The sequence below is a fragment of the Halictus rubicundus genome, chromosome 4 (assembly GCF_050948215.1).
Source record: "Halictus rubicundus isolate RS-2024b chromosome 4, iyHalRubi1_principal, whole genome shotgun sequence".
In the NCBI taxonomy this organism is placed as follows: Eukaryota; Metazoa; Arthropoda; class Insecta; order Hymenoptera; family Halictidae; genus Halictus; species Halictus rubicundus.
Genome location: NC_135152.1, coordinates 15,810,276 through 15,835,186, shown reverse-complemented (window position 1 = coordinate 15,835,186; position 24,911 = coordinate 15,810,276). Strand labels below are relative to the sequence as shown.

At 37.5% G+C, this 24,911-nt stretch overlaps 1 protein-coding gene across 2 annotated transcripts; it reads left to right on the top strand.

Annotated features, from left to right (window-relative positions):
- The first annotated feature begins 203 nt into the window (after nucleotides 1-203).
- LOC143353623 (cilia- and flagella-associated protein 58) lies at nucleotides 204-24,911 on the top strand. 2 transcript variants are annotated; one of them, XM_076787074.1, is made up of 11 exons: nucleotides 204-1,010; nucleotides 2,914-3,000; nucleotides 4,187-4,315; nucleotides 4,793-5,025; nucleotides 9,048-9,324; nucleotides 12,314-12,546; nucleotides 15,887-16,298; nucleotides 19,787-20,057; nucleotides 21,012-21,526; nucleotides 22,235-22,459; nucleotides 24,332-24,911. In XM_076787074.1, exons 1-11 carry the CDS (start codon nucleotides 975-977, stop codon nucleotides 24,611-24,613), a joined length of 2,700 nt encoding a protein of 899 aa, XP_076643189.1. In that variant the 5' UTR covers nucleotides 204-974; the 3' UTR covers nucleotides 24,614-24,911. The 2 variants fall into 2 exon arrangements, with proteins under 2 accessions (XP_076643189.1, XP_076643190.1); XM_076787075.1 differs by lacking the exons at nucleotides 204-1,010; nucleotides 2,914-3,000; nucleotides 4,187-4,315; nucleotides 4,793-5,025 and adding an exon at nucleotides 7,323-7,507.

Below are 24,911 nucleotides of genomic sequence, written 5' to 3'. Positions count from 1 at the left end.
CGGACACCAAAATACATTGAGTGTCAGGTCTATTCCTATATCTCGTCTGTGATAATAGTTCCACGTTATTAGTTCCACAAGCGACGAGAGTGTCTCGTCGGTGGGGCCACGAGGCGCATTTATCCACCCCTCCCAGGACCTATCTGTGATCCACTTGCTGGTCCCGCTGAATAGCACAGAGGCTGGCAGTCTTTAACAGTATCTCGTCGGTGCTCAAAGGGTTAAAATAAACTTTATATTAAATCCGTAAGCAATTTACTGCTGAAAAGATTATTAGAATTTGACATGCGCTTGTTGTACCTTGTACACATTAGCGTCCTCAAAGATTTTCAGTAGGTGTAGTTAACGATTCCTATTTTAGTCTGTGTTTTTCGGTGCTTCCAGTATAGTGCTGCACCCTAGTCTTATTTTTTAGCATGGATCAGAACCCACGTAATTTTTCAGCATAGATCAGAACCTACATAATCTTTGAGCATGGATCAGAACCTACATCATTTTTTAGCATTGACCTTGTAGAAAATGCTATAGTACTATAGCAGTTTCTATCGAAATCACAGACTTAAGATCCCTACAGACATTGCATCTTATGGGCTGTTACTATCAAGGAATCCCTTTACTATATGCCACCATGGTTACTAGTCAACAAGCGAAATCTCGATAGTCTCAACACATTCCTTCGTGCACCGTTGTTTTCGTTACCTGCTGTAGTTTTTCAGTTTTATAGTTTCGACTTAGTGTTACTCGAATTTCGATATTGTTTGAAATAAGAGAATAGAAGTTCTTCGAAGTATGCAAATGTTGGTCTTTGAGCATTTATGCGTCTGTGCTTAGTTACACGATTTACAATATTTTCTCGTATTTTTCGGGACAGTTTGACGATGAAGCCAATTTGTTTTTAAAATTGTTTCTGCACAATTTGTTTCTTAGCTATTATAAGTTGTGTGACCGGTGAGTAAACACTTTAAACCGCCATCATGATGGATATGGAGATGAATGCCGGCTTGGGCGACGTAAGTATACAAAACATAGGTATACTTAATTTTATCGACGAATGAAAATAATCAATATATAAAGACGTAAGTTACATTTTACGTTATGTATTATGACACAAAATTTAAGGATTACTGACTTGTGACCGAAAAATTATAACATTCTGCCTGTATTCAGTTTAAGGAGTAAAGTCTCAAGACCCCTTTTTTATTATACAACAAAGTGACTAACTGCAGTAACTACCGTTCATTTGGAATTTTACAAATTCATATGATTCTACGGAGTTTAAAAGATTTTCTCGTATTCGTATCAATATGATTTGGTAAAGAGAAGCCACCCCTTTACAATGATCTCTCAAAAGTCGATCTCCAATTTTTTATCACGGTTTCACCATGTTTTAAGTGAAAAGTGTGCCGTCATTATTTCGATTATAATTCACTGACCTTTTTTGTAGAATAGTGTATTTTCTATGTTGTTCATAATCAATATTTGCTGTGTTTTCTACGTTTTGTATAAAAAGTATTCTCAAATTTAAATCAATCTGAAATTTGCCACTATATTATTCACGTCGATTAATAACTAAACGATGTTTGCCTTTTGTTATCGATCTCCGACGTAATAATTAACCACATTCTGATGACGTTTATTATATTACGCGAATATGATCGTTACAATTTTATTATATTAATTTACCATTCTCAGCGGTATTTTAATAAAAATGGATGACGTTAACGTCGAAAAACAAGACGGACCAGAGAAGTTAGCCGATGTTATTATTACTATTGAATTATTTAAAATATTTGTAACCTAAACGCGCCACTAACACCAACACAACATTTTAATGAAAAAGAAGAGTAATATAAAAGGAACAGAAAGTTGCAGAAGGATTACGAGTCATTCAGTCTATTTTCAATTAATCGTCATCATTTTTGTACACTTAAATCACATTGAAAAATTAGTGTAAAGAGCGGCAATCAATATGCATAAATGAATAAGATTTGGTTAAGGGGTACCTCTGCAACATTTCCACAGTGATATTTCGAAAATTGCATTTTTCTGTAATGCCAAATTGTGCCCAATGCCTTGCAAGCTTTTGTAACCAGAATGGCTGCAGACTTTAAATGAGATTTGTTATATTCGGTTACACTAGTCAATTTCTGGCAGAAATATAACAGATTCTGTTGACAGAGTCGAACGGCAGATTGATAGTAGATTGACAACACACCCAACAACTTCAGCCATTTAAATTACAGTGACTGTCCTATGGGAGATACTGGCATGTAAATGAGCTCTTAAAATAATTAGATTAAGTTAGTAACTTCTGTCGCCAATCTGCAACTTGCTGCTCGATTCTGTCAACAAGCCCTGCTGCCAAGATGTAGCCAAATGTCGCAACAGATGTCTACGAATTTGTAGACAGACTTTGTCAATGTCTGCTGCCAATCTGCGTACAGATTGTTCACAGGGTATATCACTTTTGCGAAGTGAAAATCGGCTATTGTTTCGAGACCGGTCTAATAAATTGAGATCAAACAAGTCCGAACAACAGGTCCCCAATCCGACAGGCACCGAAAAGGGCCGGAAGATGATAGCGTAAAAATCCCGAGACGCACGATAACGCGGCGATAACGAGGCCGCTGATATCTGGTTAATCTCGGCGTTGTCGAAGAAAAAGGAAAAAAAATTATTGCTCCCTCCGTGCGTTTCGGGGGACGGTGTGCGGATAGTTTATTAGGCGTGCCGGTTGGGTTGGAGTCGCGAAAAAATTGGTCGTAAATTTCATGGACCCTTATCATGACCGTGACGCGATTAATATCGGACGGGCCGACGGTCAGTGGCGCGGCTAGGCGGCAATGATCGTGAAAAAGTAACGAAGGATACGCGAGGGATATCCTGTCAGTGTGGCGGAATGACACGTTTCAGGATGAGGGGAGCGAGATCAGCGAGGCTTCCTCAGAGGGGAGCTCGGCCAGCAGCACCTTCTGCGCCCTGGAGAAGGATTACGACAAGGTGAGGGCGTTCCCGCCGACATCCTGAAAATGTTTTTCATTGCGCTGAACGAAAATCCTGATATATCTTCCATCGTGCTAGTTCATATCAAGATTCCAAGTAATCGCGAGACTTTTCAGTTCTTAACCCGGGGAACATTATTAACACTAGGTTTCACGGGACCCGTCACAATGACGGGTTCTAATATTTTTAATTTACGATTATTGAGATTGTGAAGATACATCTACGTGGAATTGCTTAACAAACTTATTTCCTTAGGCATATATTATTTAAGAAGTGGCTGAAAACTTGGATAGACACATTCTTCTTATTTTTATAAAGTAATGTAAAATACTCACTTTTAATGCTCCGTAAACCTAGTGTTAACTCTCGATATTTGTACAGTCAAGGACAAAAACATAGGACACCCTATTAATTTGTTAATTTTTTTTTAGTATACAGGGTGATCCACGTAATTGTTTCAGGCTAGAACTCCGTTACCAGTGACAGAGAAATGTCACAGGAGAAAGATAAATGGTTCAAAGAGTACTACATTCACAGGACCATGTTTCTTTTAGAAATACAACGATGCATTGAACAATTGCATTATTATTTTTTTTAATTGATATGTATACTTTTTATCACACAGTTGGATTTTCCTCGTCATTCTACGTAAAAAAAAGTATTTAGGTACAATGGTAAACAAATTATTAATTATTAAGATATTTTTAGAAAATGTCTGTATTGAAGAAGCTGTTCAAACGCTTTTTTTTTTGGTCTCTTCGGTTTTTGTATAAACTTAAGTTACTGCGATTTTAATTAACAGCAAAAGTGTTAAATTTTGTGAAATAATTATTTATAAAATTTCGTAAAATTTCAACTAAGGATATTTCTTAACATTATTAAGAAATTGATTATTTTAAAACTGTATCTTTTGTAATTTGTTTTATATGGTTTCAGGTGTTTCAAATATATAAGTAGGTAGTTGAATTAGTACCTTAATTAAAAAATTTTGATATTTCTTCTCTGTCATTTTCTAATTCGTTTATGGGTTTACGCTGCTATATCATCATCACGAAGCAGTAGTTTGCCAATTAAGGAAGTCCTATTACCCAGCTCGTTAGAGTTCAAAAACTCCATTTATTAATTACCGATATCGTGGAATCGGTAAATAGTAAGAATGGTAGTTTATTATTTCATTTTTCAGGTCTTGAAAGACATGAAAGGCATCGATGCATTGGCTCCGTATTTGAACGAGTACACCAGACTGTTTGAGTCTCTGTATAAAGCGCATCGAGTAGAAAAGGAGCTATTGGAAAAATGCGAATCACTGGAGGTACAATTAACGTATATTTTAATTAATACATATTTTGTTGGTGGCTGTTGCAGATTTTATGCGAAACGTTTCGTCCGTATTTTATCGATCCACATTCTTTTTGGAAGATAGAATAAAGGAAATAAATCAACGTATTTTGTTCATTCCGATTTCCATCAACAAAAACTGCCGAGTTATCTTTTTAACGTATCTTAAAAACTCACAGTAATACTTCTGTAAACGTGAAGCATGGGACGGTAAACTCCGCCGATCGAAAGTTAATATTAACAACTTTTTATATCTACAAAACTGTTGAACCATTGTAGACAGTTAAATGCAGGAGAAAGATTTTTATCCAATGCGTGAATTTTCGAATGGAAAGTTTAATTAAACTGTTGTCTGATTAGGCAACAAAATTTCAGAAAAGTCATTTAATTAAATAATACGTCGAAAAATAGAACTTTTAAAATTCAATTATTTTGGAGACTGTGATTTCAGGCCGAGGTCAGGAACAGCAAGGTCACTATGGAGGAATTTACGCAAACGATTTCGAACAACAACGATGAGATCGAGAAGCTGAAACTGGAAGTGCTGAACGCGATAAAGCGGGCCGATGCTGCTCACACGCGTGAACTGAACGCGCAGGAGACGATAGAGAATTTGCGGCTGAATATTGTACAACTGAGTCACGAAATCGAGCAAACTAACAGGCAGCTCGCCGCCAGTGAAGAGTGAGTTTCCTCGTGAATCTATAATGTCAAGATTTTTAGGGACTTTCAAGTCTAAAGCAATTTTTAGATCGCCAATATTATCTCAAGTCTTATTAGTAGACTGTGGAGTTCATGCGTCTACAACAAAAAATGAGTAGATCAAATTCAAAACAGTAATAACATTCCAAGAATTTAAAAATATTATTATATTACTTTTGATTTATTAAAAAAATAAATAAATAAATGTATATGTAGCTCCAGTAGTTTGCAAAAAATCCGCATTGTAGGATGTACTAGAAATGATTATTCGAACTAATATTTTCAGGGGAATATATGAGAAACATTGTTGTCGACAATGGACCTATTAATGAATCGTGCGATGATTATAATTGTTTAAATAATTTCGTAGAATTATCAACTAGTCGATTCCGAGATTCCAGTGCCAGAGAGAAAATGGTTTCGTTCTTTCCGGTTTTAATCGAGTACCAAGTAACGAATAGGTGAGACATTTACGGATTAGTCGCCTTTAGCAAACGCAGCGCGGCGGATCAAACGCTTCAAGGATCCTGTTAGAAATCCTTCAAAGCCACAATTCCCTGTCGCTTAGGTGGAGCCCCGTGTGTCTGCGGTGTTTTTGACCCGTTCGCGGGATTTAATTTCCATCAAAAGCGTTCGGATCTTCGGATTAATTCGATTCTACGTTATCGGTGGTTAGGTGTTCGCCGGACGTGTGCATGCATGCATCCTTGCCCACTATGCAAATCAGATTCATTCAGCCCTGAAGAATATGCAGGACGTTTTTATAAACTCATGCTTGAATATTTAACACTGAAAAGGGATGACTCGTGAGAGACTTCTTAAGACTTTAATGAAACTTTGGGAGCATACGGTTCTTGCAATAATTAACCCCTTGAATTGTGATATGTTTTACAGTTACAATGATTGGAACTTCTCTATGGTTTATAGTTGCCTAGAAGAAAAAGAAAATCTACATCTGTTATTATGCGGTTATTGCGGCAAATTAAAGCAGGAAGAATGTGCTTTACGACAGTGTCGTTTAGAATTGTCGAAAACCCCAAAGTCACATCGCAATTCTGAAAAAACGATTTTCCAGAAATCGAAAAATTTTCAAATCGCGGTTTTCATTGTGTTACCGCAGGAATTTTCCAAGTTTAGAGGGCTTAAATTAAAGCTGGAAGAATGCAGTTTATAAATAGTTTCAGACACAAGTGTCATGATCCTATTACTCGATGTTACAGAAGTTTGAGAATCGATCATTTTTCCGTCATAATTCCGTGTTCTCTTCATTTTGTGGAGTAGTGCGTATTCAATTAGCGGGAGTGGTTTTCCCAATATTTCCAAAATAACGAAATACGAGTTAAACTTTAGCTGAGGAAACCAGAAATGTTTAACTTTGTTTATGTGATCTTGTAGATTTTGGTGAGGAAATGCCGAAAATCCAAATTTCAATCCTAGGAGATCACGAGTTCAAAAGTTATGCGTTTGTAAAGGTGTGCGATTTTCAGCGTTCTTGACAGATAAGGGCGCCGCCATGTTGGTATGAAGCGGCACCGCTAGATGGCACCACAAGCAAGCAATAATGCCGTTAAAGTAGAGCACCGATCTTTGAGAGGAAATATCTTCTCCGTACACAAGAATAAAAAAAAGTTGTAAATATTACTTGCAATTCTTAATTGCTTGCGTGGCTGGGCGCCCCAGACCCCCAAAAAACCTAACTCGAACCAACACAATATTTTGTACCTGAACTATAGTCGGATTTCCAAATCGAAATCTCCCCTAATTTTAGCTTATCCAATTGGATCTTGGTGAAAATGTGATGAATTCACGCGACTGTCTCTACATATCAACATGGCGGCGCCCTTAGCTGTCAAAACACTGAAATTGCACACCTTTACACACGCATAACTTTTGAACTAGTGATCTCCTAGGATTGAAGCTTAGATTTTCGAAATTTTCTCGCCAAAGTCTTCAGGATTGCATAAAAAAACAGTTAAAAATTTCTGGTTTCCTGAAGTGAAGTTAAACCGAGTTTTGTTTGAAAATGACAAGAAATTGTTAAAATTTTCAAACTTTAACGCAAATGCGGCACGTGTTCCAGTTGTTCGATTGTTTTTTCCCCGCCCAGTCTCACAACTTAGGGAGGTAAGACCAAGTGTGCAAGAGCGATCGGAGATTGTTGAAAAACATCTCGGCACGCTCTAAATCGTGTGAGTTGGTACACGACGTTTTCCGTTATCAGGGTAAACGACGTCGTCGTCGGGACGCCATTCGTGTGTATTCATCGTGATCGCATTGGGGCTACGAGGATGTTCGAGTCTAATCCCCGGAGGAGAGAAGCGTGCCCGATACAGCGGCGTCTCTGTTCAGTCAACAGACGATCGGCCTGCAATTCCGTTCTAACATGATCGTAGCTCGTGGCATAGTAGCTCATAAAGATGTTGTGCTTCGTTTCCCTCAGTTCTGCAGCGACAGAGGACCGCCAGTGAGTGCTTTCTACTTTCGTGTATGCCCCTCTCAAAATGGTTAAAATAGGTCGCGAACACGCATCATCCCACATGTGAACATAATCACACGAATATTAATTTGTATTGGATTTGTACATACAACTCAGTCCACGATTTTCTTCGAATTCCTCAATTTTTAGATTTTGTATTAATTCTTCTTTAGACCGAAGTCCATTCGAAAATCCATTCTCGGATTTTTAGATAAAAAACACTTTTCTCTTTAACAGAGAAAATCCTACGACCTCAACTTCTTCACGCAACACATCATCCCTTTCAGGCAGTACCTTAAAATACTACGTGTGAGCGTGTCGAAAATCGATGTGGGCTTTCAAGGAAATTTTCTGCATTTTACGTATACTACTCGGGTCCTTCGAACTGCAAGCATATTAAATATGCACTTTGAATAGGCACCAATCTTGTGCAACGGGCAAATCTGAGGACCTTCAAAGATTCAGTCTGTTCGCGACAGGTCAGCCCATTTTTATCCATAATACGCAATTTCGGATGTATAAACCACTGGCGCAACAAAAGCAGTCTCGGAAAATAACCTTCGTTTTCATTCAGTAATTGTATTAATTCCTTTGGTCGATCTTCGGGAAAAATTATTAATCATTAAAACGACACACAGCGTTTGGAATCTTATGGGAGTCGGCAGAAAATTAACAAGGGAAAACTAATCCGTTTTCAACCTCTAATACTTTTTTAAAGATTATTAGAAGGTGTATCGCTTGATAGAAGAACTAAAATTTTGTTAAAAAAAAATTAAAGTTACCATTATTTTTTTATTACATACAAAACTTTTTGCATTTTTGTTTATTACAATTTATTATCGTATAATTACTGATCAACTTTTGTTTGAAAAATTTATTTATCAGGTCACCGGAAATGCGTGCAAAATCGAAATGAAAATTGCTATCAATCTTTAGTTACTATTCCAATGTATCCGGAAGTAGTTCGCAAGAAATCAGAGAGATACTTTTTGTAAAACTCGAATCAAAGTTGATTAACCTGAAAAATTGGGACAAATTGATCATATTTCAGAAAAAATTTCGTTGCTTTTGAAATGTCTTATAATACTAAACATAACTTGTAATAATCAAATTAATCGAGTAAACATTCAGCAAATGGCACGTATTTCAGGAAATGTATCTAGTTTTATATTTGATTTTGCGGCTCAGTTTTAGCAATAGATTCACACCTACATGAAGTAAAAATTGTGGGTACTATCACAGTCTACATTATATGACTAATGTTTTACGACAAACATTTTTTAGAATTCATATTTCAAAAATTGGACTGTCTGGCATTGTCTCGAACATCGTGCGACAGCTTGACTCACGATCAAATGGAGAGGGAACCATGTAAAGAGCCGAAAACCAGCTTTCTGTCTTCAAACATTCGACTTCTCGTTCAATTATTCAGAAAACTTGTTTGCTTCAAAGAACGGAGACATTTGCGCAATGAATTTCTTTGTCTCGCATCCCGCGTAAAAATTGAATAATTCATCGGGATTTGCAGCGTTTCCGCGACCAAGCAGAAAGAGAACCTGATGAAGGAGAAGGAGAAGCTGATGAGCGAGATGGATACGCTGAGGCAGCGATTGAAGAACTCGTCTTCGTACACGGTCGAGTTGGAGAAGCGGAACAACGAGTTCGAACATCAGATAAACGAGATGCGGGAGACCATCGATACGCAGCTCAGCGAGATCTCGGCAGAACGGAGGGCGAAGCTAAGGGCGGAGGACGAGATGCTCCAACTGCAGGAGGAGCTGAGCGTAAGGACGAATGATCTGGAGGTAAGGGTTTCATAAATAAGTTTCAGCCACGCTGCAGCTTACAGAGGCCATCGCGATGGACGGCGCGGCTTAATTCGCAGCGCAATCGTGCCAGAAATAACTTCCTCGCCGAAGCTTAGAAGTTAGACGCTCCATGAAAATGAAAAATTTAATCAAACCGGTCCATTTTTCATTTTCCAATGATCCAATCATAAATCTCCGGAATTATTGGGAAGGTGGATTCATTGTCGCCATAGATTTTAATATTCGCGCTAAAATTGTCCACTGTATTTTTGTCATTTTTATAACAGAAATTATAAATGAATCACTTTCATTGCTCCGTACTTTGGGTATTAAGAATTATATTCATCCAGAAGGGAGTTGTGTGTAAGAATTTTTTAAATATTTAAATGATATTCTAGTGAGCAATTGTTACTATCCAAATTTGTTTGTTTGTTTTGGAAAACAGTGGAAGGTGTTACAAACGTATCCACCAATTTTTAACTGAGAAACGGAAAATTATAAGGTAGACGAGTAAAACTAATACCGATTGTCGATTTTTCAAATACTAATGGTAAAAAACTGTTCTTTAAACTGAAAAATGCCAAATTTTATAACAAAATTTCAACCAAACAGGTCATTAGTCTGCTTCCAAAAGAAACAGGTTTCACATTTCTTCAAATGTACATAATTATGTTACTCCACGTTGATATAAAAACGTTATTTTCAAGAATCTCTTGCGGCGTAGCGCTGTAAAATCGATTTTCTATAATCTAGGTAGGCGTATCTAACTTTTCAATTTAACGTTTAATCGTCGCGCCAAGTCGCAATTATCGAAAATTCGATCGGATGCGGTGAAAACTCAGGTACAGTTCGATTTTCCCGGGAGTTTAGAATTTCTCCACGGTATTGTGCTCGCGGTATGCATTGTTCCCTATTTTCTGTAAGATTCAATGCCGCCGGACCTAAATTGTACGAATTCGAATCTGCGAGTCGCGTTTACACAATGCATTGCCCGGCTTGTTTGTTTTGTAAATAGCGAAATTCGGAGAGCATCCTGCGACTACAATGAGTCCGCTGATGTAATAAAACTGAACATGGGACACAATACAGGGTGTCAGAAAATTTTTTTATTCCACGACAGGGGTGATTCCTGTGGTGATTTGAAGTAACTTTTTCTTTTGCGAAAATGTTCTGCTCGGCTTCGTTAAAGAGTTATTAACGAAAAACACGGGTCATGGATCATTATGTGTAATAAAAATAAAAAAATTCAAATCAATACTAAATTTTGATTCTGATACACTGTGCTATTTTACGTACTGAAAAAAGTTACTGCGCAAAAGTTTGAGATGTGAAATACAAAAATTCCAATCAGTTCTGAATTATAAATATTAGTACAGTTTGATTCTCATTTTTTTTTATTCACTGAAAAATGTCTCTGTGCAGTATTTTTATCGTTTGAGATAAAAAAGTTTTGCGAGTGGTGGAACGACGCGTGCACTGATCATTAATCAAATCGTTATGAAGGTCACGGAAATTAAGGAACTGAGTTTGTCAACAAAGGATCGAACTTGTCCCATTCATTGTTTTACGAGACACATTACAAGACACGCTATAACGTTTTAAATGTCCGTTGGATTCCTCGGGCTCGGAGTAACGCGAACTTTCAGGACCCAACGCTGTTGCCCCGAGGCTCTTCACGAATCGAAGAAATCGTCCGATGACATCCAAGTGTACGGAAAAGTTCAACAAGTTTCTCGAATGGTAACAGAAATGAAACGACGCCGCTCGACCGCGATAGCGGATTCCGCGGCACAACTCGAAGAAACTGAATTCCGCTTCGCGCCGGCCGAAGAAACGATCCCGAGAATGAAGCTTATCTTTCCGGAATGAACCAGTGGCAGTTGCCAGCCGGGACTTCGATCGGTTCAACGGAAAGTTCTATCGGGAAACTTATTGAACGCTTCTGCTAAAGATAGACGGAATCACAATGGAACACATTTGGCAGCGTGAAGAACATTTGCAAGCATTTTTCATTGGGCAACCGCTGTCTTGTATTCGTGCAATCTTGTTGAACCGCTCGTTCCTGTTTTTGTATTTACTTAGAATCGCAGCAATGCCTCGACATATGTGAACATATCGGGATTGAAACGTTACATGTATCGTGTCATTTCTCGATCCCTAGCATCAAATGTGATCCATGAATAAAACTTTGTTGTTTATGGTTATTCTTTTGTGAAACTTTTGCCAGCATATTTGTCACACTCATTTGATTAAAATTGACAGCAAACATGACACAGTTCGAATCATTTTTACTTGTTTAATGCACGATATAGTGGAACCTCGATTATCAAACTAATCAGTCGAACGTGCATGTTCGGATAATAGAACGGTTATCTAGTGACATGAAGTGGATAAAGTTCCGAAAATTGTTCAAGTCCGATTAAACTGAAATTTGTTAAATAGGTTCACATTGCATTGAAAAGATGTTTCTACTGCACTCCCCCTCACCCTTAACCCGGACCTAACCAAAATTCGACGGTAAGGTAGAAAATGACATTAACGCGATAAAAATATTTTTTTCGAGTCATCAAAAATCCTTCTGGGAAACATGTTTTTAAAGCAAAATGAGGCTATGTGCAAAATTTGTGCTCAATCCGATTTGACCGATTTTCGGAACTTCAGCCCATGAAGTTATTAAATTTAAATTTAATTATAAATGTAAATCTTTAGAATTTTGTTGTATGTGGATCAGGTTAGTTGAGACTGTTTATATGTAACGTGTATTCGGATAATGGAGAATACAGAGATAAATGGTACGGATACTCGAGATTCTATTGAATCGTTAATTGACAAGCAAACATGATTCGACTTTTGTCTTCTTTGGTCACATTGCAACGAGAAAAATGTCACAAGTTATGTTCGAGGCTCCAACAGCGCCCCGCGATTCCTTTTTTCCCACGAGATAACGATTTAATCAGTACTGTATCACTTGCTCCCATTTTTATAGGCAGCGAGTGCAGCTATAGAAGCAGCGAACGCTAACATTGTGAAGCTCGAAAGTTTGGTGAAGGAGCATAAAACCGCTGCGGACAAAACGCAAAAGGAGATAAATAAGCTGATGGTGAAGAGGTTGAACCTGCAAACCGACTACGACAATGCGACTGGACAAGTCGAGAACTTGGAGAAGGAAGTCACGGAGAAGGATAAGCAACTCAAGGAAATTAGACAAATGGTAAACAGGTAATGATTGAAGCTTGATGAACTCGGTCGTTAAGCTACTAATTAAAACTTGGAACAATTTTTAGCTTCTTCCAATCCTTGCACGTTCCCCAACAGCGACCAAACATTCTTAACAATACACTTTCATTCATTGTCCAATTAATTTATATACAGGGTGGTTCAGTACATATTAGCACTTCGTTATCTCCGCTGTTTTATAAGGTATGAAAAAAATTGTATTAACCAAAGTTTTTCAGTATAAGGAGGACTTCAATATCTCAGTAACAGTTTTTTTTTTAAATGTTGACAAAAGGGAACCCAGCTTCAATGACCTTGACCTTGACATATGTTGTCAAGGTCAACATTCTAAACAACCTTTCACTATACATTTACCCGTCGTTCGTTCTTAATTACCGGGAAACTTTAGTTAAGAACACAATATTTCTTTGATCCTGACGTTCCAGATTAAAGCTTCTACGCGATTTACCGAAACCGAAACTCTTTCACCTACAAAAAAAAATTGTTATTGCCATATTGTAGTCCTGTTTATACTGAACAACTTTGATTCATAAAGTTTTTTCATACCTTCCGAAACAGCGGAGATAATTAAGTGCTAATATGTACTGGACTAGAGCCTATTACAGCCTGAACGAATTATAATTAAAAGCAGAGGTCTGGCTTTGGGTGCAATTGACAGTGCACAAGCGTCGATGAAGCGCTAGTGTTAGGCATTCTGTAGAGAATGTAAAATTTGAAAATGAATGTTTCAACCGAGACTTCCCGTTGTATTTTTCTGTAATTACGAATAAAAGATAAAACTAAAAGAAATTAATTTCAGGAACGTTCTGTCGTGAATGCCTTCCATTAAAAGACGCTTAAATCCGGCACTCCGTCGTCTCATTGTGCGGCGGACGACGGCAAATGGCGTTTGAACGGTCGGGTTTAATTAAGCATTGCGTTTTCGGCGGGCGAAACAACAATCCACGATGGTTTCGCGCCGAAGACCTATATCAACGGCGTTATTTCAATTTCCGCTAATAAAATATCAGACGCGACGGGAATATAATGGATCGTACTTGCGTGGAGCAACGCGAGAAACATTATTCCAACTGGCTGTTTTGGTGAATTGCGTTCGCTTGCGTTGCGATCGGCAGAAGGGTGTCACCGGGCGAAATTTATTTTCCATTAAATTTTGCATTACAATGCGTCGATACTTGCGCCCCGTATAATTGCTATGCAAATCGTCGTATATTTCTCGAGGTTACGGTGAAAAAGTCCGTGGAAATATGGCTGCGCGTTGCCAAAAAGAGCCGAGGCCATTTTTGCGTACCGCGTTGATCGAATTAACATTTTATCAGCAATTCTCGTAACTATTAGACTGCGGTTCTTTATGTAAAAACTTTCTACCACAACTGTAACAAGCAAGAGTAAATTTCCTTTTTCAATAGAACTGATCAGTTCAGAATAATATGAGGATATTATTATATTCCTCTAATAAATTTACTGTTTCTTCATTTTTGTCATGAATAAATGTGACATGGATTCGGTGTGCTGTTCGTCCTGTGCGAAAAAATGGCTTGATGTTCTTCCACCGCTGATGCAGGGGATTAATTAGAACCTTTAATCTTTGTCGGTTCCGCTGAATTCGTAACGCAGATGGTTCAGTTCAAACATATGTATACAATACAGTGGCGAGCAAAAGTATCCGACCACCCTTTAAAAACGAATAAACTTTTAACAATTGGTTCAAATGGCTTGCGTTTTTCGAGATGTTACAAGGATTAATATACTAAAAATTGAGAAATAGTAATGGTTATGATTTTTACCTTCTTTATTTGCGTCTGTAATAAAAATTTAAAATATTCCTTTTGTAGATCTAAATAAGTTATATGCATGCACAAAGTTTCATAAAAATCGATTAAAGCTGCTATAAAATAAAAATTGTGAGAAACTACGATTTAGATCAACTGTAAGCCCAAAATTCAAAGATTCTTACGTCTTTTAATGCTCAAACCTTTTTTATGTGCCAACCGATTTCGACGGAACTTTGTGCATTTTTAAATTTTCATTACAGTTGCAAATAAAAAAGTTAAAAATTTTTCTTCGCAATTTTGACCAATCCTAATTTTTCTTTCTTTTAACATCTCAAAAAAGGCAAGCCGTTTGAACCAATTTTTAAAAAGTTATTCGTTTAAACTTTAATCTTCATCGATAATTGCAAAGATAAATTCTTCTATACAATTTTTTAAAGCATTCCATTTGAACTCTCGCAAGCCTTAAGTCATTTTTGCTACTCAATGGACATTTTTAATGTTTCAAGTACGTATTCAGAGACTTTAAAACAGTTTGACTCCTCGATGGACTCTTTGAACGTTGCAAATACGTGATCTGATGCTTTAATCTACTTTGGACCATTAATCACGGTTTTCAACGACCCAATTGAGTTCTCAGAGGTTCTAAACGATTTTTGCCTCTCGATAAGTTTTTTTTTTCGAAGATTCAAGTATGTGTCCAGAGACTTCAAACCAATTTGACTTCTCGACACATTTTTTTAACGTTTCAAGTATGTGCTCGGAAACTTCGAACCATGTTCGTTCATCAATCACCTTTTTTAAACGAGTTCTCGGAGGTTTCAAGCGATTTTTGCCGCTCGATAAATTTATTTAATGGTTCGCGTACAGTCAGTCGCGAAAGCACCTATATTTGCCGAATTCGAAATATTTAAGAATTGCAAAAGAAGATATTTTGACTTACACAAACATAGTTGGTAGAAGCGCTTTGCTTAAGAATCTTATACGGGACGTTAGACATGAGGGAATTGTGGATAATTAAATTATTAGAGTCACAGCGACGGATAATGTTACCTGTAGCATTATCAGACATATATCTGCAATCGAATATTTCATAAAGTAATTTATAAAAATAACATAAATTCAGTTTAACTAGCCTTTCACTTTCCTTCACTTATCTGATTTTTCTTTTATGTATGCAAGACATACGTTACCAGCCGATAATGAAGTTGTTTATTTTTGTTTTGTCATTTCAAGCATTAGCAAAATTAAGACACAGTATTTTAGTCATTGTACAGTAAAATCGCCACTATCAACATCTCCAATAAATTCAAGTTATTTAGTCTCGAAAAAGACATCTTTAAGACCTCTGAAGTAAAACGACTCGAAAAAGACGTCTCCAAAAAGACGTCTTTAAGACGTCTGAAATGAAACGTCTGAAATGATTCGTCTTAAAGACGTCTGAAATAAGACGTCGTTTTTACATCTGAAATGGACGCAAAATGACGTTTTTAAGACGTTGCGTGCTACCTGGGTAATGTGTTGAGATACCTCGATGATGTTTTTGCTAGACTGAAAGCTGAGGTGACAAGATGCAAAGGCGAAATGGAGTCGGCGGTGAAACGGGCGCAAAAGTTGGAAGCCGACCGGTCGAGCATCGACCAACAATTGAAACAGACTGCCGCGACCATGAGGAATCGGGAGCAAGAATTGTTTACTTTGCGGAAACAGCAGATCGATAAGCAGCAACAGGTTGAAATTCTGATGCGCGAGAAAAACATCCTGGCGCGGACCAAGGAGAACTTGGGCGATCAAATTAAGAAGCAGAACCACGAGATTATGGTGTGCGAGTACAGCAGACGAAAGGTCGAGCATGAACTTGACACCGTCGTGGTGAACATCGCGAATGTGCAGAAGCAGATGTCCATCCTGGAAAAGGAGAGGGATAGACACAGTTTGGCGGCTCAGGATTTGGCGCATCAGGCGAGTAGAAATTTTTCAATTCTTCAATTTTTGCTTCGATTCAGTGGAAGTTGTGGAAATCCTAACCTAAAAATCATTTTATCATTTTACTATTCTATTCGGTTGCATTGAAATTAAAATTAAGATATTTATTCACAGATTCAGTCAACAACATATTAAACCTATGATTAAATATCGTAATGTCATTAATACAATTGTATCAATTTGCTATTTTACCAGTGTGCAAGTTTATTATTTTACCATTTTATCATTTTACCAGTTCAACATTTTATCAGTTTGCAATTTCACTATTTTACGCATACCTTCTTGTATATATCCATTAAAAGACACAAGCATCATTTTCTAAAACAATTGTGAAAAACAAACGATAGATAAAAATGTATTTTTTCGATAAATAATTTCGATGAATATTCTTAAATTTTTCTAATAACCTCATACATTTCTATTAGTCATAAATGCATAATATCTGCAATCTAACGATATATATATATATATCGAGTGTATATAGTTATTCGATGATATCAACGTATAGTGAACTACAAAATAAACCTACTGTCAATTCATACGTATGCGGATAAGTTGGCGATATGTGGTCGCGGAAGCATAGTAGAACTGCGAGTATGCCGGTAAGTGGAGTAGGTTCGTATGCGGTCAGACAAGTGAGGCGAAGTGGTGTTTGTTCAGACAAGTAGAACTGTATGGATAGTGGTTGAAATGAGACCCCGTGTATAGTCATAGAAGAACCTCTGTACTTGTACCAGCTCGTCCGACAAGCAATGTGCATTTCATTTCATACTTGCGGAATGTAAAGTATAAAAATGCAATCACCACCTCATTCGTTCTTTATTATACAGACTGAAGAACCTAACTTGGTCAAATGTCCCACTTCTCCTTTGCAATAGTAAAGATGGTAAAGGAAACCGTTATTTGATTCAAAGAGACAGATACGGTAAGCCAGGAATTGTTCTCAAGGTCATTGATGAGACTTTAAGCGAGAGTGCATATTTTTGTATTAAATGAGCTGGAAAAACATTGACGGCTTTAAAGTGTCGAAAAACATAAAACAAAATTTGTTTGATTTTCGTAATATTTGTCGTTTTGAGTACAACAATATTTTGTTGACAACCTACCATAAAAAACAAGTGACATTTTTGAGGTGATCAAGTTATGTTGTTCACCCTGTAGATAAGTTTTACACAATTAATACAGTTATTTACGTGGAAGTATTTCTTCACATTTTTATAATTTTGAAGCGTCGCAGTAACCATTAACAAAGTACTATATAACATTAATATTCCCTAACGTAATCACACATTGATGGTATATACGATGTAACCCAATAAACTGCATATTCGGTACGGCATGCTATTTGCATTCAATCTTGGGGAAACCGTGACTGAAGCCACCGAAATGGTTTGTGCTGCTTATGGTTGAGGAACCGTGATAGCTTATTCCCTCGACACGGCTCCATCTGATTACCATTTGTTCACGTTGCGTCAGCATCACCTGACGCACCAATTGCCATCAAGGTGGCGTAACGTTATTAACAATAATAACGAATATTTCCACAATTAAGTTCCCATAATTAGTTTTCGGAATCAAAACAAGATTCACTTCTGCAATCAATAATCATTCTACGGGTTGTAAGGAAAATATTGCACTGAATAAAAATAAAATAATAAAATATGATAATAAAATATAAATAAATATGTTAATAAAATTAGACTGATTAAAGTTGTTTAAGAGTAACACGTTCGTATCATCACATTCTTCGAAATAGACGATAATAAACGCTAACTGATTGCTGTACAAATTGTTACAACAAAAGAACTCGAGGATTTGATTATGTTAATACCTACAGGATTAATTCTAAATCACGGTGTAAATCGAGGTCTATGTTCTTGTTGATACATTTGAAGTTCATTCCGCGGAGGTCCTGCAAAGTAGTATGCAAATTAAGGAACAAGACTTGGAAAATGTAGAAACAGTTAGACACGGTAGCGTTCCGGTTGCAAATTGTAGGAGAGATATGGTCGCGAACCTTCTAACAACGTCTGTCCAAGGGTAAACCAGAAATGAACGACTGTCCTACGTTTACCTTCACTTCCTGCTAGCCACAGGACCGTAAATCCGTCAGTATAACTTGCTTCGTGTCTGACTACACACCGATTCTACCATTTCCTGATTCCGCTACAGTAGAATATACAAAACATTACAGACTGCGTCGTCCATAGTCTGAGCTAACTCCGCAGCTGTTACTATTTAACATGCCTGCTCTTTAGGATCATCTAGAAAGTTTACTAAACAATTATATATTAAATATACTCAACTCTCATAATCGACATATACAAAGTTAAATAACATGTTAAGAGATCTTATAAGATATACGAATTTCCGTTCACATTTTTGGAAGATGAAATTCAAAAACATAATCACTAGACTACACACTTGTATACAAAATAGAAATTGTCTGTATTAATTCCAAGATACAGGAGCTAAGTAGATATTTATTTTTTTTTTTCTTGACAAGTTTAAACAGTTGAAAATAATAAAACAGTACGTTTTAATTCCTTACGTGCTTTTATTGTAGCAATGGCAATTTTTTATACCATTCAGACAACTGTTCATCGATTTTTTCAAATATATTTTTAATGGTATTTTATCTTTACCTTTTATCTAGGTCCATTGGTCTTTTTATCGCACCCAATTCAAGTGTTAAAATCCGTAGTCTAATAATTGCAATCATTAATTAGTCTAATTTTAAACAATTGCAAATTAGTCTAATGTTATTAATGTGGCTTGTTCTATTGTGCATTTCTATCATTTTTCTCTATTGTTTATCGATTATAAATTTGTATTCAAACAGAGTGATTAGATGGAACTAAAAATGTTCAGATACAAATCTTGAGTTTAACCTTCATTTTCGAAGTTCAAGGTTATTGGAAGGTCACATCATAGTGCATATAAGAATATACTTTTTCATAGGTTACGGATTGCAATTGAAAGCAACAAAGCCTGCTTGATACTGACCACTAAACCATTCAAATTATGTATAAAATATTTTTTTCAGAAATAAAAGAAGATATTCAGAGGGTTGCTTGAATGTCACACACACACACCTTGTATTATAGGATAGAATTATTATACATTTTGCTCAGACTTGGGAAAATGAAGTTATATGGAGGAGGGTTAGTGCAAAAATAATTTGCCGAATATCGAATAGCTTTCAGGAAATCTGGTCGATCTAATAATAAGTTGTTCCTCGAGTCGGAGTTTGATTAGGTTGGTAGGAAACTCGTAGCCTCCGGTGACGTTTCTGGGAACGTTGAAACTGCATTCGGCGCCGACGGCACCAACGAGACACATAATTACAGCTATTTATGCGCGGCTGTGCTGCGCGACGCATAATCTCCGCGTGCATGGGAATCGAGATGCGGCGCGGCCGATTTGCATGCGTCCCGATTCAGCTAACTTCGTCATGCTAACAGGTCGAGAACTACCTAAGCGAGGTCAAACTGAAGCAAGTCGAGGTCTCCACGTACAAGAAGAAGCTGGCGGAGGCCGAGACGAGGCACCGGCAACAGCAGAACTTGTTCGAGTCCGTCCGCGCCGAGAGAAACTCCCTGAACAAAAGCTTGATAGAAGCGCACGACGATATACAGGAGCTGAAGAACAAGCTGACGGTGGTCGGACATCAGATCGAGCAGTTGAAAGAGGATATCGTGGCCAAGGAGGCCGGCCTGATTAAAGAGGAGTTCCGTAAGCGGTTTACATTTTATTCCGGACTGTCGGGCACGCGGTTAATTGAAGTCGGACCCGAGTAAAACTTTATTTCAAACAGTTATTAGTAATAACAATAATAATATGCATTGTTTCAGCCTGACGGCTAAGAAGTTCGACTTTGTTCACACAAACCTAACCAGTACAATTTTATCTTAACTTTTCACTTTTTCCATTCACTCACTCATCACTTTCATTCTCATTTTTACTAAATAAGTGTTCACGGTAAATTGGTCCAGCGTTTGCTCGTAAACAGTAAGCATTTAAAACAAATGGAAGTGGAAGTTCTTACAGTACATCTTATTGACAACACGATAACCTATGTCAATTTTTCATATTTACATTATGTTCCAAGGAACGAAGATGGCCTTCAGTTTTCTAAATGGAATGCTATATGTTTATTTAATGTCATGTGAATGCGCGAGTCAAGACGAATTCATTCATATGTAACACAATAACTTCCAAGGTCATACAAGGTCAGAAGCACGAGAAATACAGTAGTACCTCCGTAACTGTCATATCGTCGGGTCTGCCGAGCAGCAGTTCCAGTATGATTCTTTGTAGCGTGCCGAAAAGTTTCATTTAAAAAATAAAAACTTAGAAAAGTTCCAATCTTTTGCTTCGCTTGAATTAGTGTGAGTCTCGCCGATACATCGACCGCTCGCTGGCTCGGTCGTCGAGCATGTTTACCGGTTGACTGGTTCCAAGGGAGATCCCTTCAGTGGTGGGGATAAAATTTGTACAGTTACGGTAGAGGCCTTTGCGACAGTTACGGAGATGATACTGTAACACGGAACACATTCCCATGCTTTGCATTACTTCCACGTTTCGTTTAACACGGTATTTACGAGTTTCGCGGTGTTGAAATCGTCCATGACGTGAACCAGGTTCTCTAATAAAATCTCTCACGCGATGCTTCATTTCTCGCTATAGTTCGCGGCAAGGTGGAGAAAGAGAGGGAGGCGTTGAAGGTCGAGCTGCAAGCATCCCGCAAGGAGGTGTCCGATCTGAAGCACGAGATCGAGGAGATGAAGCAGGAGGAGAAGAGCCTGAGGCAGGTGATCCAGCGGGCGGAGGCGGATATTGGCCGTCAAATGAAGGACATCGACAACATCATGAACGAGAGAGACATACTCGGCACACAATTGGTCAGGCGGAACGACGAGCTCAGCCTACAGTATAGCAGGATCAAAGTGTTACACGGCACGCTGCAACGGGGCGAGGCGCAGTATAATCAGAGATTGGAGGACATCAGGCTGCTGAAGCTCGAGGTGAAGAATCTGAGGACCGAGAAGGCGTTGCTGATCAAGAACATTACGAACATGAGCGACCTGCGTCAGGAAGTGTTTCATTTGAACAGGGATCTGACCAGGGAGAGATTGAAGGTGATGGCGCTCGAGGAGGAGGTGCAGACTCCATTGAACATTCACAGGTGGCGGAAGCTCGAGGTATTTCATTAGATGATTGCCAAAGTTCGTGCCCAATTTGGACATACAACACAAGCGGTTGTATTCTCAAATAACAGTTTTATTAATTAACAGTCCCCACTATTTTCTATAGTTGTCTCTCAACGTTTTAAAGTTAGTGAACTTCTTTTTCGTTAAAACTGCGTAGTTTATTTTCGAAGTAGGTCTTGAGGTCCAATGTTTCTTGGAGTATGTCAATCTTTGAGTACCGTCATTACAGTCAGTGATCAAATTATTAGAGCCAACTGCATAGATTAACGAGATTTCGTTAATACAATACATTTTTATATAACAGTCTTGCCATATTGAATTTTTCTTATTTTCATGAGGTATTTTTTGGAGTATTTATTAATGTTCATACTTCGGACATTTTTTGCGCCATCAGCAACTAGTAACTTATAAAGCAACGTTCTTTGAGAAACAAAAATTTATTTACTTTGATTTACATTGTTCTACAAAAAAAAACTAATCCTACTATTCTAACATAACTGCAGATTATTAATGCCACACAGAGCTGCTAACATGCATAATAATATCTTACTCTAACCAGCAATTTACATATAACGATAGATATTAGAGAAAAATGGATTCCTTATTTTAGAAAATTGATTGATTTGGAAAGAGAGTTGAATATTGTGTAATTTTTTATAAAACGTTTACCGTATCAGGATACCTGCGAATTCTTTATAGGGATCCGATCCATCTACGTATGAGCTGCTGAAGAAGATCCAGTTTCTACAGAAACGTATTATAAAAATGGCTTCCGAGTTGGTCGATAAGGAAAAGCAGATCAAGGACACCGAGAAATTGTACATGAACCTTCGCGAAATTTTATCGAAGCATCCGGGACCTCAGGTGACGATTTCCCTGAACAAAACACAGAAAGCATTGCGTGAAAGGGGACAGAAGATGAAGGTAAATCCTATCAAGGTTTCTCATCTATCGTTAAACAACAGGTTCCTTTGTTCATTCATCACGTTAACCCTTTCGGTATGAGCATTTATTAAAACTGAACGGCAATTTCATTAAATAATTAAGTGTTAACAATTTGAGGTAATTTTTTCAAAGTTATTTTGCATAGCTAATTCTTATCGACAAGAGCATAAACGTTTTTGCAATAACTGCAACACATTCTACTATTTTAGATGATGAAATAACTTAAATTGTCTTCTCTTCTGCTTTCACTAAAGCATTGGGGTAACGCCATTAAAATGCACTGAATCTCGCCCATTCTACACAGTACATGCTATTCCTTTTACTTTACTCCTTATTGATTTAATGAGTATGTGTGCTCTATTATGGCAGATTTGTTTTGTTGCTGTTATTGTACTTTATGCGGGAGCTATCTCAGCATTTAGAGCGAGGGCAAAATTATTTTCAAATTTTCAAATCTATAATTCTTCATATTTTGAAATATTCAAATTTTCAAATCCTTAAATCTTCAAAATTTCAAATTCTTCAATATTCAAATCTTCAAATTATTAAATTTTGAAATGTTCAAATTTTCAATTCTTTCATATTTTCTAATATTCAAGTTTTCAAATTTAATACTGTAAGGCTTGAAGAATTCTGTAATGTTCACAGTTGTTCACCGAAAATTGCGGAAAACTGTAATTATTACCATTTTTAATCGTTTCTTACTCACAGTAATATTAAGTATTAAATACTAGTGTATTAATTTCAATCATGAAATTTTCATTATGTATATGTATAATGGACATGAATCTACCAATCATGTTTCCTAAATTTTCATTACAGGCTCCGACAAAAAAGTTGTAGGAAATAACTTACTATTTTCTTCGCTATTCCAACCGAATGCAACTGTTTCATTGCACGTCTTCTACAAAACTAATACATTCTAGCTTCTCAGGAAAGCTGAGCTCGTCTGGTCCACTCTTAAAAAACTTATTCTGATTTAAAGGGTGCTCGTACAATCCGACGAGTCACTCAGCCTATTCCATACTATTCGAGTCACGATAAATATCAATGAATATTCTATAAAGCGAGAAGCTAAAACTTTTAAAATCGAATCACATAAAATGTTAAACATGCTGTTCGAACATTCGGCTCGCATACCGCAAGGGTTAAGGGGATACACCACTATGTAACTTTAAAATCATTGATAGAATTAAAAAGTTTATTTCAGTAATTGTTAAGTAAAATGAAAATATATTTTTAGCGGTATTTAGCAACAGCTTGGCTTTACGTTAAAATTGTTTTATTCTTTAAAATTACAGAATAGCGACGTTATATATAACCTCATTTATGATTATTATTAAAAGCTACTGGAAGGCAAACAATTTTTATGTCAACTTAATCAAGAATGAAGACTTTCCATTGTAGTGTACGATTTATTAGATATCTTAATGTATCGATTTTTTATGAACAATTCAAGTTAATTATTCGTAGGGGAAATGCATTCTTTAAACAGCCGCCATTTTCTTACTTTTCGAAATTGTCCCAATAACTGGGTGCTGGGTGCCGTCTAAGAGGAACCCGCTAAACATGATAACAGTCAATGTTGTAGAATGTCCCCTTGTAATTTTAGATAATAAAGAAATATGAAAGTAAAGTCAAGGAGTAGCTAAATATCCCCTACAAAGATAATTCCATTTCACATAAAAATTACTGAAAAGAAAATTTGTTTATTTTATCAATAAACTAACTGACCGAAGGGTTCTCACGTTTGTGGTTCCTTAAACATTCACGATGACATCAGCCTGTATTTTAACGGTAGCAAATGCCGGATAGCACGCGAGTTCAATGATTCAAAGGGTGATTTCTCAGTGTCTGCTGGCGGAGGTGAGCATGTACGAGGTTCAAATCGGTGAATACCAGCTCGGGCTGGACAGGATGAGCGGGGAGATGACCGAGTTGAAGAGGAAGTACTATACTCAGAAGAGGCTTTTGCAAAAATCGAGAGAATCGAAGCCGAAATCTCTTGGCGAGACTCTGCTTCCGGTGATGAGGCAATCATCTTCTGCGAGACAATTCTGCGGTGGTGGCTTCAAAATGGCGGTTCCAACCCCTAGGAACTGCATCACCGCGGACAGCGGTGTCTGCAGATAAGCCAGCCCAAGGGCTACTCCGGGGTGAAAAAAGAAAACGATCCACCCTGTTCTATTTGCAGAGCCGACGATACCACCGCGTAATGAAAATATAACGGCGTGCTTCCGCATGGATTTCTCTGTGCGTGTATTCGTTGCCGACGAACCACTGTTTTCGCGATATCGTTTTTCCCCCGGTGTTTGTAATGTATGTCAATATTTGCGACCCGAGGATAGCTCGCTCCGACGACGCGGACGCGCGCCTCGCTGATTCGCGGACGCGGTGTGGCTAATTTGTTTACCCGTTTTCGGCGACTTGG